The sequence below is a fragment of the Vidua chalybeata genome, chromosome 24 (assembly GCF_026979565.1).
Source record: "Vidua chalybeata isolate OUT-0048 chromosome 24, bVidCha1 merged haplotype, whole genome shotgun sequence".
NCBI classification, from domain to species: Eukaryota; Metazoa; Chordata; class Aves; order Passeriformes; family Viduidae; genus Vidua; species Vidua chalybeata.
Window position 1 is genome coordinate 1442151 of NC_071553.1, and position 12972 is coordinate 1455122.

Sequence of the window (12972 nt, forward strand, 5' to 3'; positions counted from 1 at the left end):
TTGCTGGGCTTTGGCTGCAGAGTGGGATGTTCATCTCCTCACAGACCTGCATATTTGCCCTGGTTTCAGCCTGGACTGGGTGAAATTTTGTCACAGCAGCCATGAGGGGTAGGGCCTAGAGCCCTGTGTGTGGGTTCAGGTTGTTATTCCATACCATGCACTTCACTGCCCGGGTGGGAAGGTGGAAGTGAGGGACTCTCCCTTCCTGAGGAAGAATGACATTCCCTTTTGGTGGGGGAAAGCATGTGGGCAGGAAGAGCTGTTGGGTATTGTGGTTTTCCATGTAAATAAATAATGCTTGATACTTGTGTTATTAATATTGTTGTTATTACTGGTCGTTTTCTTATCTCATTGCTGTTTCCAGTAAATTGTTCTTATCTCAACACATGCTTTGCACCTTTTGTGCCTCCAATTCTCAATGCCATCCCCTCCCGAGAGCAGGAAGGTGGAGGGGAAGGGGGGCATGAGAGGCATCTGGTTTGGGGGAGTCTTGGTGGAGACACTGAATTGGGGAATAGAATTTCTAAACCACAACAACCTTCTATCTCATCACACAGACCTGCACATTTTATCTCAACTGCTGCATTGCAACAAACAGAGCAACAATTTGGGGAGAATGCTTAATCCTCTGACCTCAGGCCAAACCTTGATGGGAGGACATAGATACTCCATAAGGGTTTTGGGAATGTTTGCTGGGTGCCAAGATAAATCTTTCATTTAGAGCTGAAAACTATTCATAACTAGCACTGAATTCATTCCTGTTCTAAACAGTCCTGATCCAGATGGGCTGGGAATCCTTAAATACAGGAACTACAAGGCAGAAGGCATAGCCAGAGTGGTTTGTACAAGGGAAGGCCTCCAGAACCCTGAACGTGTGCAGTAGGCGCATCTCTAATTATATGATTAAACCCTGTTTATACCTGATCCTGCCCCCGCAGGGAGTGTCCAATTAAGTGGCAGGATGTGTCTGAGTTTCCAGAGTGGAACCCCAAAGGGCTGGGCTCTGTTTTTGTTTGTGAGGTTCCTTCCATGACAGTCGGAGTACTTGCAGCAGTGTCTGCCCACAGATTAACATTCCATGAGCAAGATTAATATCAGCATTTTCTCCCTTGATCACTTTGTAACCTCACCATGCTATTAGCCTGGCTTCTTGGAGGTAATCCTTAAATAAGAGCCTGGTTTAATGACCTTAAATACATTCTCTGCTTTTAAATCTTAGATTATTTGTTCATCCAACTGTTTTAATCCTGCTCCTGCAAGCCTGGACTTCACTACCTGCCCAATTTTTTTTGTTCTCTGCAAGCCCACATTGGAGGGGCTGCTCCCATCCCTGCTCACTTCAAATACTGCTTCAGCCCAGACTCTTTCAGTGCTGCTTTCCTGCCTTTCCCTGCTGCTCTGCGGCACCAAACCTCCACCTGCCATTTGTCAAAGCTGAAACAGCTTCTCTAGCAAGTACAGTTGCTTTTAATTTAGAATTCAAAGCCCTCCTGAGGAACTCACCAACTGGGCCATGGCCCCTCTGTTTTGGGGTGCTGTATCTGTCTCAAATGATGCCAGACTTTGTACCTGAACCTGTACCAGGTTGAGTTTGTTACTTGTAGGGAGTAAACTATCCCTAGCCTATAAATTTTGTCTTCTCCACACTAACTTTTGGTTTAGATATTGAAAACATATCTTCTCTTGCCCTGCTAGAGGAATTGGTCTCTCTTTTAGGGCAATTAATTGGCTTTTTTTGGGAGGTGTTCACCTGGAGAAGAAAAGGCTCCAGGGAGACCTTAGAGTTCCTTCCAGTGCCTAAAGGGGTTCCAGGAGAGCTGGAGAGGGACTTTGGACAAGGGCCTGGAGTGCCAGGATGAGGGGGAATGGCTTCCCACTGCCAGAGGGCAGGGATGGGTGGGACACTGGGGAGAAATTCCTTTCTGTGAAGGTGGTCCAGGTTGCCCAGAGAAGCTGTGGCTGCCCCATCCCTGGAAGTATCCAAGGCCAGGTGGGACAGGACTTGGAGCACCCTGGGATAGTGGAAGGTGTCCCTGCTCACAGCAGGGGTGGGACTGGATGGGCTTTAAGGTTCTTTCCAACCCAAACCATTTTGTGATTCTTTCAGTGTGGGTAACCAAAATCACTCATAAAGCCAGATCTGTCTTGCTGTGCAGCTTCCCCTCCCTGCTGGTCAGGCAGCAGCACCAGGGACCAGCTCATTCCTATTCCCAGAGCTGGGACATTCCCATCTGTACCGACCGTGTCGTGGGGTCCTTCTGACCATGGAACCTGGCAGAGGTGCAGTGAGTGAGTGTGGCAAGCAGTTCACATCCTGCAGGGGTTTGGGCTGGGGCAGAGTAACAGCTCTCCACAGCATCTTGTGGTGCTGTTTGGGATCTGTGCTGAGAATAGCACTGATCCCACAGGGATGATTTCGCTCCTGCTGAGTCAGGAGCTGTTCTGCCCCTCACCCTGACCCACCAGCACTGGGCCAGGGATGCACAAGGATCTGGGGGGACACAGCCAGGACAGCTGTCCCCCACTGACCATGGAGATATCCCAGACCATGTGATGCCCTGAAACAGAAGGTGAGGGGATGGTGGGATCTGGCCAGGCTTAAGGCAGTTGGTGATGAGCAGCTGCTTTCTTATATCACTTGTTTTTCTTGGTTTCTATTTTCCTCTATTTGTTGGTTTTGTCCCCTTACATTTAAAAAAAAATCTTTTTCATTATTTAACTGTCTTTATGTCAACCCCCTAGTTTTCTCATTTTCACCTTCCACTTCTCCTGCCATTACAGTATGGGGGAGAAACGAGGGGCTGTGTTGGTGCTTAGCTGCCAGCTGGGGTTAAACCATGACACATCCACAGTCCAGACTCCTCCATCTCTGATGGCCAGGCAGCAGAGGCTGGGGGAAGTGTCATAGACCTGAGTTGGTTCTTGCTACCCAAGCACACATGGGGTGGCTGTACTGAGAATCCTGTGGATTGCTGACCAGTAAATCAGGTAGGAACAGAAACTCCTCAGTCCACTGTCTCAGACTTGAGACCCTCTGGGAATTCATGGTTACGCCGATGGATTAGAGCAGGGCACCAGGACAGAGCTGAGCACTCATGACCCCATTAGCCCTGAGGAGCTGAAGCAGTGTAGGCACTGACGTGGCTGGAGAGCTCCAGGTGGTCCTGCAGAGGGATGCATGGACAAGGCAGAGGTGCTGTGCAGGTGCACTGCACTACAACCAGTGCACCCAGTTCTGCACTGGCCTTGTGGTGTAGCTGCACATGGAAACAGCCTCTTTTTGCTGACCTCTGTGCCAAGACCAATTTTACATCAGTTTAGCTGGATCAGCAGCACAAACTAGTTTGTCTGTGAAAGCGGGGAGGGGGTGCCAAGGAATGAGCCAGAGAGTCCCAGTAAACTGCACTTTATGTTGTGCTGCCCTGAGTATGTGCAGCACTGGGCACTGTGGCATCACCTCTCCCAAAATCAGGAACTGTGTCCCAGGTACCATCCAGCTACACACAAAACATTCCCTTTTGGTGCCAGCATACTGGGTTTCCAAGAGAAATCCCCATATAGTAGCAGAGGCCTTGAGGAAAGGGAAGGAACCAGATCCCCCCAAGCAGTGCTGGCATCATGAGGGCCTGTGGAGTGCTGGCACCAGAGCCAGGCTGGGACACCTGTGGCTGCAGCAGGGATTGAGCTGACGAGGGCACAGAGCCCCCAGGTCGCTGCTGATGCATAGCTACAGCCCTCACACTTGGGTGTTCCTCATCAAGGGAGATCCCTCCCTCTGGAGCCTGAAGCTGCTCCTTTCTCCAAGCGCCCTTTCTCTTTGGCAGTTGGGTTCTATTTGCCGAGTCCTGGCCTTTTTTGGTGCCAGCCCCTTGGACCTGCCATGGCCTGGCAGAGAAAACCAATTCCTCCAAGAGAACAGGAAAGCACGAGGCAACAAGTTCTTGAAGCCATGTCCTCATGTTCCACTGCCAGATATTCCAAATTACCCAGCGATTCTGCAACGAGCTGCGGTCTGGATGTTTGCCATGGAAAGAACCGGCTGTTCACAGCATTCCAGGCAGCGTGCAGAGCCAGCTGCTTCAGGAGGGGAAGGATACCTGTGCTGACACGGCTTTGCTCATTTTCCTCTGCTCTCAGGGCATCTCTTCCAGCTGGGTTGGAACAATGGCACAGGGTACTCCAGGCAGCAAGCAGACAGAGCGCTCTGCCTCTGCACGCACAGCGATTACAGCAACTGTCTGCCTTCCCGCAGGGAATTCAGAGCCTCCTGGAAGATAAGGAACATGAAAAGGGGAGCAGAAGCCCAGCTGAGCATACACACACTCCCTGCTGCTTCACCAGCGAGGAGAGGCGGGGACAAGCACATCCACGAGGGAATCCTCCCTGCGCAGCTCTTGCCCTAGGGACACTCGGATCCCATCAACACACACACAAATAACCCTGAAAGGCTTGTGAGGGACAGACCCCGCCGGCAGCTCTACCCTGTCCTGCCGCACACAGCCGGGGCTGCTGGAAACACACGGCTCTAGCTCTCTGCTTCGGCCTCCTGTGCGGCTGCACGGCTGCTGTGGCAGCACAGCCCCTCTGCCAGGTCCAGCTGCATCTCTGGGCTCCAAACCTGCCCCGGGCTGTCCCGCCCAGCTCAGCCCACACGGCTGATAGGCAGGTGCCCTTCCCTCCTTGGCACGGTTTTCTCCAGGCAGAAGCTGTATCTGAGTAGTTCATGTCGTAAGCTCCCAGGAAATGGCCCTGGGATGCTCAAGGGACAGATCTTCCCCCCACGTGCTCCCACCCCTGCAGCTCTCCCAGAGTTCGATGCGCAGCACTTGAAAAGCCAAACTGCAGCAACCACTGGGATGGACTGTGCCACACTCCCTTCAGTTTTAGCAAAGATGCAAGACACACTTTTTCCAGAGCTGCTTCCCCCTCTCAGAGCATGGAAGGGTTATCTCAGGAACCCTGGAACCTGCTCACTCTTCCTCAGGGATTGCACAAAGGGTGCCAAGCACTCGATTTTCACTTTGTGTAAGATTGGGTCATTTTCAGGTGCTGGGGCACTCACCCCAAAGCACATTCCTGTGAAAACTGGCTTCTCTCCTCCATCCAGCCCCACAGGTCAGTAACTCTCACCTGGATTGCTGGGCTGCCATCTCCCTCTTCTCTGTCACCGAGGGGCCCAGCTGTGCTCATACCAAAGCTGCACCGGAGGGACCTGGCTGCCTCACAACTCAGCACTCAAGTATTTATGCTGAAATGTATAAAACTGTTGGTTGAAAGAGAACAAAGCTGGCTTTGATAAAAGCCCTCATGTTCTCTCTGCATTTTTATGGCCAGTTCCACTCATCTACTGTGGTTTGTGTCCCCAACCAGCTTCAAAATACTTGGTGGGTTTTTGGAAAAATACTTGGTGTTTTAGTGTTTCTTTGATTCTGGAGTTTGGCCTGTATTAACCTGACTCTGTGGGAGACAGGGATGCTTTTCCTGTACCAGTTGTCCAAGAACCCTGAAGCTATTTAATCTCAATTATTTCCTTTCCTCCTATTTCTTGCCAGGGAGTGTAATGTCAGATATGTAAAAAGACCTTCAGAGAAATTCATAACACATTTCAGAAATCCTTGTTCCCCCGAACAGCTCCCTGCAGAACTGCCTGTGCTGATGGGGCAATCCCTGCTCACACAGAGGTTTAGGGAATGCAGCAAGGTGAGCTGTGCAGGACAGGGAACACCACAACCACCTCCCTGGCCAAGCTGGCCCTGCTTTCATCAGCCACAGCTCTTCTCTGAATACTGCTGAGCCATTCCCCCCCACACCTGCAGGCAGCAGGTCCCACAGAGATGCTGTGCAGGTGCTGCAGTGATCTCACTTTCACCCCTGCTGGGTTCCTCGTGAGGACACAGCTGGATGGGAGAGCCCTAGGACACAGCAGGGAGCAAACAGCAAAGTTCTCCAAGCTACTGCTTCAAAGCTCACATTGTCACCAGTGCCCTGCTGAAGATTCCCTCAGTAACAGGTGAGGAACCAAGGAGAGGCCTCAGGCCTTGGCAGGCCCAGGCACCCAGGCCTTTTGCTGATTGCAGAGACTGGGAAAGAGGGAGCCTTGAATCCCAGCCCCTGCTCCATGCATCACTTACCTGATTCAGTGAAATGTAACTCATTTAGGGAAGAAAGAGTGTGACTGTGACCTCTGTGCAAGGCATGACTTGTGGCAGTTCCCCAGGTCAGCTCAGCTGATCTCACAGCCTGCAGCTGCCAAAAAGGAGGGATGGCCTCCATCCTGCCACTGCCCCTGGAGCGTCTCACAGGCTGCATGTGTTGACTCAGCAGCCAAGAAAGGAAGCTTTAGCCTAAGTTATCAAATGGAACACACAAAGGGTTCAGCAGCTGCTTGAGTGGGAGGTTTGGGTGGGAATGGGAGCAGAGGTGAAGCTACAGGAGCTGCCAATCTCAGCCAGACCCAGACCATGGCTCTGGGCTGTGAACCCATCCCAATATCAGAACAAGTGTGGAGCAAGGTCTGCTTTTAACCATCCTAAGCACATGTATGGCATATAAACACCTGACCCATACAAACCAGGCATGCCTTAAATCCACACTGGGAAGCAATTAGACAAAATTGTTATCATTTGCCCCCTTGAACCTTGCTGGAGGGATTGTCTGGAGCAGAGGAGCAGGTTTGTTACTGTTCCCTCTCAAGGCACTGCTACATCTTAACACAGGATGGTCTCAGGAGTCAAATCTGTGCAGACATTAAATACAACAATCCATTTTCAAATTAATTTAAAGTGGCCTACATGTGGAAATAAGAGTTTCTGCACTGTCTTGGTGTTGACAGAGAAAGACAGGCTGCAAGATGAGCTTTCCCAGGTCCTATGTAAATGTTCCCCATGCCTGAGGGCTGTCTACCCTTATTTTCTAGGCGTTACCACAAGCAACTGGAAAACAGTTTTTCAACATGCTGGATAAAAAGCAGGGAAAATATTTGTGAGTCTATGTGAATTTTTATTAGCTCTCATTGACACAGGAACGGTGCAGCTTCAGCAGATGCCAAACCTGGTGATGTGTCCAGTGAGCAGCAGCTGCTCTTCCCCCAGGCCATGTCTGCTGACTGGGACACTCCTCCCCCAAAGCTCCGTGGAGCTGCCTGAGCTCAAATTCCACACAGTGTGCTGCCTTTTCCCCACCTCCTGCACACCCCCCTGAAATTCTCAGTCACCTCTGGGAACATGAATTAGCCCAGGTACTGAGAGCTGGGCTGCACTGCTGTCCCATCACCTGCCCCAGGTCTCTGCCCGTGCCACCAGTGCTGCAGGGGTGTTTCTCATGGCCTCTCCAAGCTGCAGGAACCCAAGACCCTACCTGAGGCTGAATGATGCCCAAGATCTCATGGTACAAAAGCTTCTTCCCAAGAATTCCCATCACACTGTTCATTTCTTCTTAGCATTTCAAGTCTATGTGATCCTATTTAATATTTAAGAGTCAGCAGAAAGCAGACCTGGATCCGTGGAGGATTCAGCTCCCCTCTCCCAGCAAAGAGGAGCAGGAGCTCCCAGCACTCTGAGGGCTGTGCTGAGGTGGATTTCAGCTGCTTGAAAATTCCAACGTGAAGGCTTTGACCTGACTCTCCCATCCCTCCAGGGGTGTTCTACTGACAGGGAAAGCTGCCACCACCCCCCAGCTCCTCCCAGTGCCACCCACTACTCAGGAATCCACAAGTACCATTTCTTGGAGGTCATTTACTCAGTGTTACTCAAGCTGATTTCCAGTCTGTTCTGCACAGTGGCTCCTTCAAAATGAGACTTGTGCAGTGCAGCATATTTAAGTAACATGGACTGTAAGTGGGGTATTACAGGTCAGAACACATATCCTAAGAATCCAAATGAAAGTGTGAAACTAGTGATGTGATCCCACCCTTTTGCCGTGCCTGCGCAGAACCCAAGTGAAGCTCTCTTGTCCTTTGAGGTACATCTCCTTGGTGAACCTGTGCAGTCCTTGGGCTTAGGGCTGAGAGACAGGAAGGGCAGGAGGGAAGAAGCAGTTTCCATGACAAATGTCCATCTGACACATTTAGCAAGGACACAGCACAGGATTTGCCTCCTGCTCCAGCAAGGCCCTCAGCCCCCAGAGCAGAGTTCTGCCTCTCTCCCTGCCCTGATAAATCCTGACTGCCCACAGCAGAGGTTCCTGACAGAGCAGCCCCAGAACAGGCCACACATTAAGGCAGTGTCTCCAAATTGTTGAAGTGCAGGTGCTCAAGCACTGCAGGAAGAAGGGACTTGTTTCTGCCCCTCCTGCTGTCATGATGACTCTTCTGGGAGACTCATCTGAGGCTGTGCCTGCCCTACAGAGCCCTGCCAGCAAAATTGTTTCATTAGAGGGGCAAGGGAAAGGCTCTTCCCACAGCCTAGGGGCAGCACACCAACACCCCACCTTGAGTTTGGTGGCACAAGCAAGTCCATCACCCAACAGGGTGACAGCTAAGCCTTCACAGCTGGATTAGCACCCAAGTGCTCATGAGCAGAGGACAGTGATATGTCCCACAGTGAGGCACAGCACCAGGGACCCCAAAGCATCCCTGGAGAGCTGCTCTGTCACTCACACAGGGCTCAGCAATGGAGAATGAGCTGGGCCACGATTACCAGCAGTGATAAATGCAGGGAGAACCATGGCTGCTGCAGCCTCCTTCCATTTTTAATTAGCTCTTAGTGCCCAGCTTTCAAAAGGCAGAAACCAAAACTGGCCACAATACCCCAGATTACTCTTACCACCAGCTTTTACAGAAGAGAAATTCCTTCCTCATATCACTGTTTAACACACACACATATTTTCTGACATGCTTCAGCACTGCCTGTCGAATGATTCAGATGCTTTTCAGGCTGGAATCTCTTCACTCTTGCTGCCTGAAAGCTCTATGGTCTGGCACATTTTCTTTTTTTGCTGCTCTGTCAGCTTATGCTGTCTGCACATTCTACCTGTGTTTTGTTCCCAAGTACTCAGTTAATAGAACTGCACATGTTAGTTGGAATGCCTTACACTCACTTCAGGTGCCACAGCTGTCAGGTGGGATGAGGTTTTGGAGAACATAAATGTTAGAGTTTGGGGCAGCAAACATTCCTTCTGAAAATCAACAGAAGATGCAGCCTCAAGCCCTGGAACTGCTCTGGCTGCAGGTCAGACAGTTTCAGCTGCCAGGATGACTCAGTGCAGCACTCCTGTCCTCCTGTTTGCCCTGTCCCAGTGCTCCCATTTACATGGTGTCACAGGGCCACCAGCAGGAGAGACACCTCAGCCCCCTGGAGCAACAGCAGCCACCAGGGAAGTGGTAGAGCAGCCAGACTGGGGCAGATTGGGCTACGAGGCAAAAATGTCAGGGTGAGCTGTCCCTGCAGGGCACAGGGACCCTCCCACCACCAACACTCTTCCCGTGTGGGTGCAGGCGAGGAGCTGGCTGTGCCAGGGCTGCAATTCCTGACGCTGCTCAGCCTGCGGATCTGGGAAATGGGGCGACCAGCTGAGCTGGGGGTCAGTCACACCGGGGAGCAGGCAAGCTGTGGCCAGCCGGGCCGCGGGGCAGGCGGGCCGTGCTCAGTGGGGCTCTGGGGCGAGCAGCCGCGGTCAGTCCGCAGGGCTGCCCGCCCACGGAGCCGTCGGGGCTCCCGGGCCCGGCTCCCAGCCCGGGGCCGGCGTCACTCGTGGGCCACGCGCTCCAGCGCCACGTAGAAGCTGTCCTTGTCGTCGAGGCAGTGCCAGCCGATGGGCCCCGCCTCGCAGTCGGCGCACACCAGGAACTTGACGTTGCCCACGTCGCGGGTGAATCCCACGTTCTCGAAGGAGAACATGTCGCGCACCAGCCAGTGCTCCCGCAGCACGTCCCCGCCGCCTCCCGCCGCCGCCGCCGCCGCCTTCTTCCTCATGGCGGGCAGGAGGAGCTGCGGAGACACGGGGCCGTCACCGCCGGGCCGGCACCGCCCGCCCCTCCCCCGAACCCCCCGGTACCTCACGGCGGGCGAAGGTGGCGGCGCCGGGCAGCAGCACCCGGGAGCCGCAGCGCTGGCACAGCACGGCCCGCAGGTTGCGGCCCTGCGCGCACACGAGCCCGGCCGAGCCCGGCGCGGCCGCAGGAGGAGCGGGGGGAGAGGCCGGAGGCGCCGCCGGCTCCATCTCCGCGCAGGGCGCCGCCATGGCGAGGGGCGGGGCCGGTGGCGTGACGTCACCAGAGCGGCGAGTGACGTCACTGTTGTAACCCCGCCCTGCGGTGGTGGCCCCGCCCCGCTCCCCATCCCCGGGAGGGTCCGGGAGCTCCGGGCTGGGAATCCTGGCCTAGGGATCCTGCACTGGGATCCTGCACCGGGATACTGCACCGGGATCCTGCACAGGAATCCCTCACCGGGATCCTGCACAGGAATCCTGGCCTAGGGATCCTGCACAGGAATCCTGCACAGGAATCCTGGCCTAGGGATCCTGCACCGGGATCCTGCACAGGAATCCTGGCCTAGGGATCCTGCACAGGAATCCTGGCCTAGGGATCCTGCACCGGGATCCTGCACAGGAATCCCGCACAGGAATCCTGCACAGGAACCCTGCACTGGGATCCTGCACAGGAATCCTGCACAGGAATCCTGGCCTAGGGATCCTGCACCGGGATCCTGCACAGGAATCCCGCACAGGAATCCTGCACAGGAACCCTGCACTGGGATCCTGCACAGGAATCCTGCACCGGGATCCTGCACAGGAACCCTGCACTGGGGATTCTGCCCTGGGGATCCCATCCTGGGGATCCCGTCCTGGGAATCCTCTCCCAGGAGTCCTGCCCTGGGATCCTGCCCTGGGAGTGGGCTGAGACCCCAGCGCGGGCTGAGGCCCTGGCACGGGCTGCCCCTGGATCCCTGGCAGTGCCCAAGGCCAGGCTTGGAGCAGCCTGGGATGGTGGAAGGTGTCCCTGCCCATGGCAGGGGGGATGGGAAGAGTTTTAAGGTCCTTCCCACCCAAACCAGTCTGGGATTTTCTGGTCCCCCAGGGATCCTGGACTGGCGGGAGTTGGCAGTGCTGTGTCTGTCACGGCCTGCCCGCAGGGACCATGAGGGACAGTCACTTCCTAGGCGTGGGAGTCTGGAGATGACTGAATCCGTGGCTGGAGAAGGAGCTCAGTTGATGCTGGACAAAGGGAAATTGTCTCCCTTTAAAAGTCTCCACCAATGGAGATATTCCAGAACCATCTGGAAGCAATCCTGTGCCAGGCAGGGAGGTGGGACCAGACGAGCCACTGTGGTCCCTTCCCAGCTGTCCCACCCTGGGATTCTGTGAAGCTGCAGCTCATCTTTGCATGTGGTGGCTGCATCGGCATTTGGGAGAGCCCGGGCTGCTCTCGTGGCTGCTTGGCACACAGAGAACCCCCTTGAAGGGGAGGACAGAGGGCCCTGAAAGGGCCAAGGGGCTGACACTGGCAGCAGCGTGTGTTCCTGGAGAGGAAAGCAGAGATCAGCCTGACCCCACAGAGCCTGGCCAGAGCAGGAGGCAGTGCCAGGGCTCACAGGCAGCGCTGCTGGGGGCAAGGTCCTGGGGCCCAGGAGACTCTGCTGCTCCTCACTGAGCACCTTTGAGCCACTCTGGCTCTGTGCTGCCCTGGGATGCTGCTAATGCTCCTCTGTTAGTGTTGAAAAGATTGAAAGAGGCCTTTTGACTGAGCCACTGCTTCTTTAGAAGGTAGGCCAGATCCCAGAAAAGTCCAGATTTGGTGTAAATATGCCCCATCCTCCTGCTGTCTCACTCCTGACTGCCTGCTGCCAAGAGCCCTCAGGAGAAGCCAGAAATGGGAACTGATATTTGAGGTAAATATTCACTAAATATTAAGTGATATTCACTAAACAAAGGTGAGGGTTTCAGCAGCAATGAAATGTCCCCCTGTTCTTTTAAAAGTTTTAAAGTTCTTCTAAAAGTTTTCTATGCCTTCTGATGTTTACATCTTTCTACTAGAGTTTTTCACGCATGTTCATGTAAATAATGATTGTTTTACATTATTCTTTGTAAAAAGAGAAAATTAATAAATTGTTAGTTTAACCAGTGTAGTTAGAAAAGTAACAATTTCATCCTCCAATCCACTACCACTTTTAAAATTCTATATATTACAAAGTCAGAAATAAAGTTCCCTCCTTTTACTCTCTTTTCCCTCTTTTACATCTAATGTGAATGTGTTGGTTATTTGGTGTTGTAGTATGAAATCTGCTGAATGCAGCTGCTCCCCTCAGGCTCCAGCCCTGGGCGATGCTGACACGAGCTGGGGTGTGAGTGTAGCTGAGAGACATCAGCCCACTCCCCTGGTCCTGTGCAGGTGTTCCTAAGGCAGGGGCAGAGTTTGGGGCATTTGAGCTCCTGAGCCCTGTCTGGGCGTGTGTGGGGAGCCAGAGCAGGGCTCGAGAGGGGAGCAGAGCACGAGGAGGTGAGGAGCTCAGCAGTGCCCACTGAGCAGCCCTGGGGCTGCCCTGAGCCAGGCACAAACCAGCCACGGGAAGGGGACAGGGTCCAGTCCTGTCCCACAGCCACCTGTCTGGGGGCTCAGGGAAGTCACAGAACTCCCATGCCTGGAGATGCTCTGGACTCAAAAGACCCTGATCCAAACTGGATCCGGGTTACAGCCCACCAGATTGCCCTTCCCAAGTACAATTATCCTTGGATTCTATGAGTTCTTTCCTGCTCAGGTAGGTGTCAACACCACTTTGAGAAAAACACCCCAGAACATTCCTGGGAGTTGAAAGCCATCCCTGCCCTGGGAGCTGACTCGGGCTGACCCAGAGGCACCTGAGCAGAGACAGTCCACTCCAGTGTCACTTCTCTCTCTCCAGAGCTTCAGAGCCTCCCCATGGGTCACTCCTGCTCCAGACTGTGACATTCACATTCTCTAGACAGAGAGACATAATTCTGTCTCTCAGGAGAGGCACAGAGAGAAGAGAAAACAATCTTTGTCTCTGCTCCTTTGTT

The 12972-nt window shown here is 53.6% G+C and overlaps 1 protein-coding gene across 1 annotated transcript; it reads right to left on the minus strand.

Annotated features, from left to right (window-relative positions):
* Nucleotides 1-8670: 8670 nt before the first annotated feature.
* Nucleotides 8671-10185, minus strand: RABIF (RAB interacting factor). Its single transcript, XM_053964199.1, has 2 exons — nucleotides 9994-10185; nucleotides 8671-9926 (listed from the first exon to the last, which is right to left on the minus strand). The coding sequence occupies exons 1-2, from the start codon at nucleotides 10177-10179 to the stop codon at nucleotides 9684-9686; spliced, it is 429 nt and encodes a 142-aa protein (XP_053820174.1). The 5' UTR covers nucleotides 10180-10185; the 3' UTR covers nucleotides 8671-9683.
* Nucleotides 10186-12972: the final 2787 nt, after the last annotated feature.

Bases quoted from the DNA above. Each gene is read 5' to 3' on its own strand.
- RABIF (XM_053964199.1), bottom strand. From the start codon at position 10,179: ATGGCGGCGCCCTGCGCGGAGATGGAGCCGGCGGCGCCTCCGGCCTCT. The intron at 9,927-9,993 runs GTACCGGGGGGT...GTGTCTCCGCAG, and splicing joins CCACCTTCGCCCGCCGTGAG to CTCCTCCTGCCCGCCATGAG.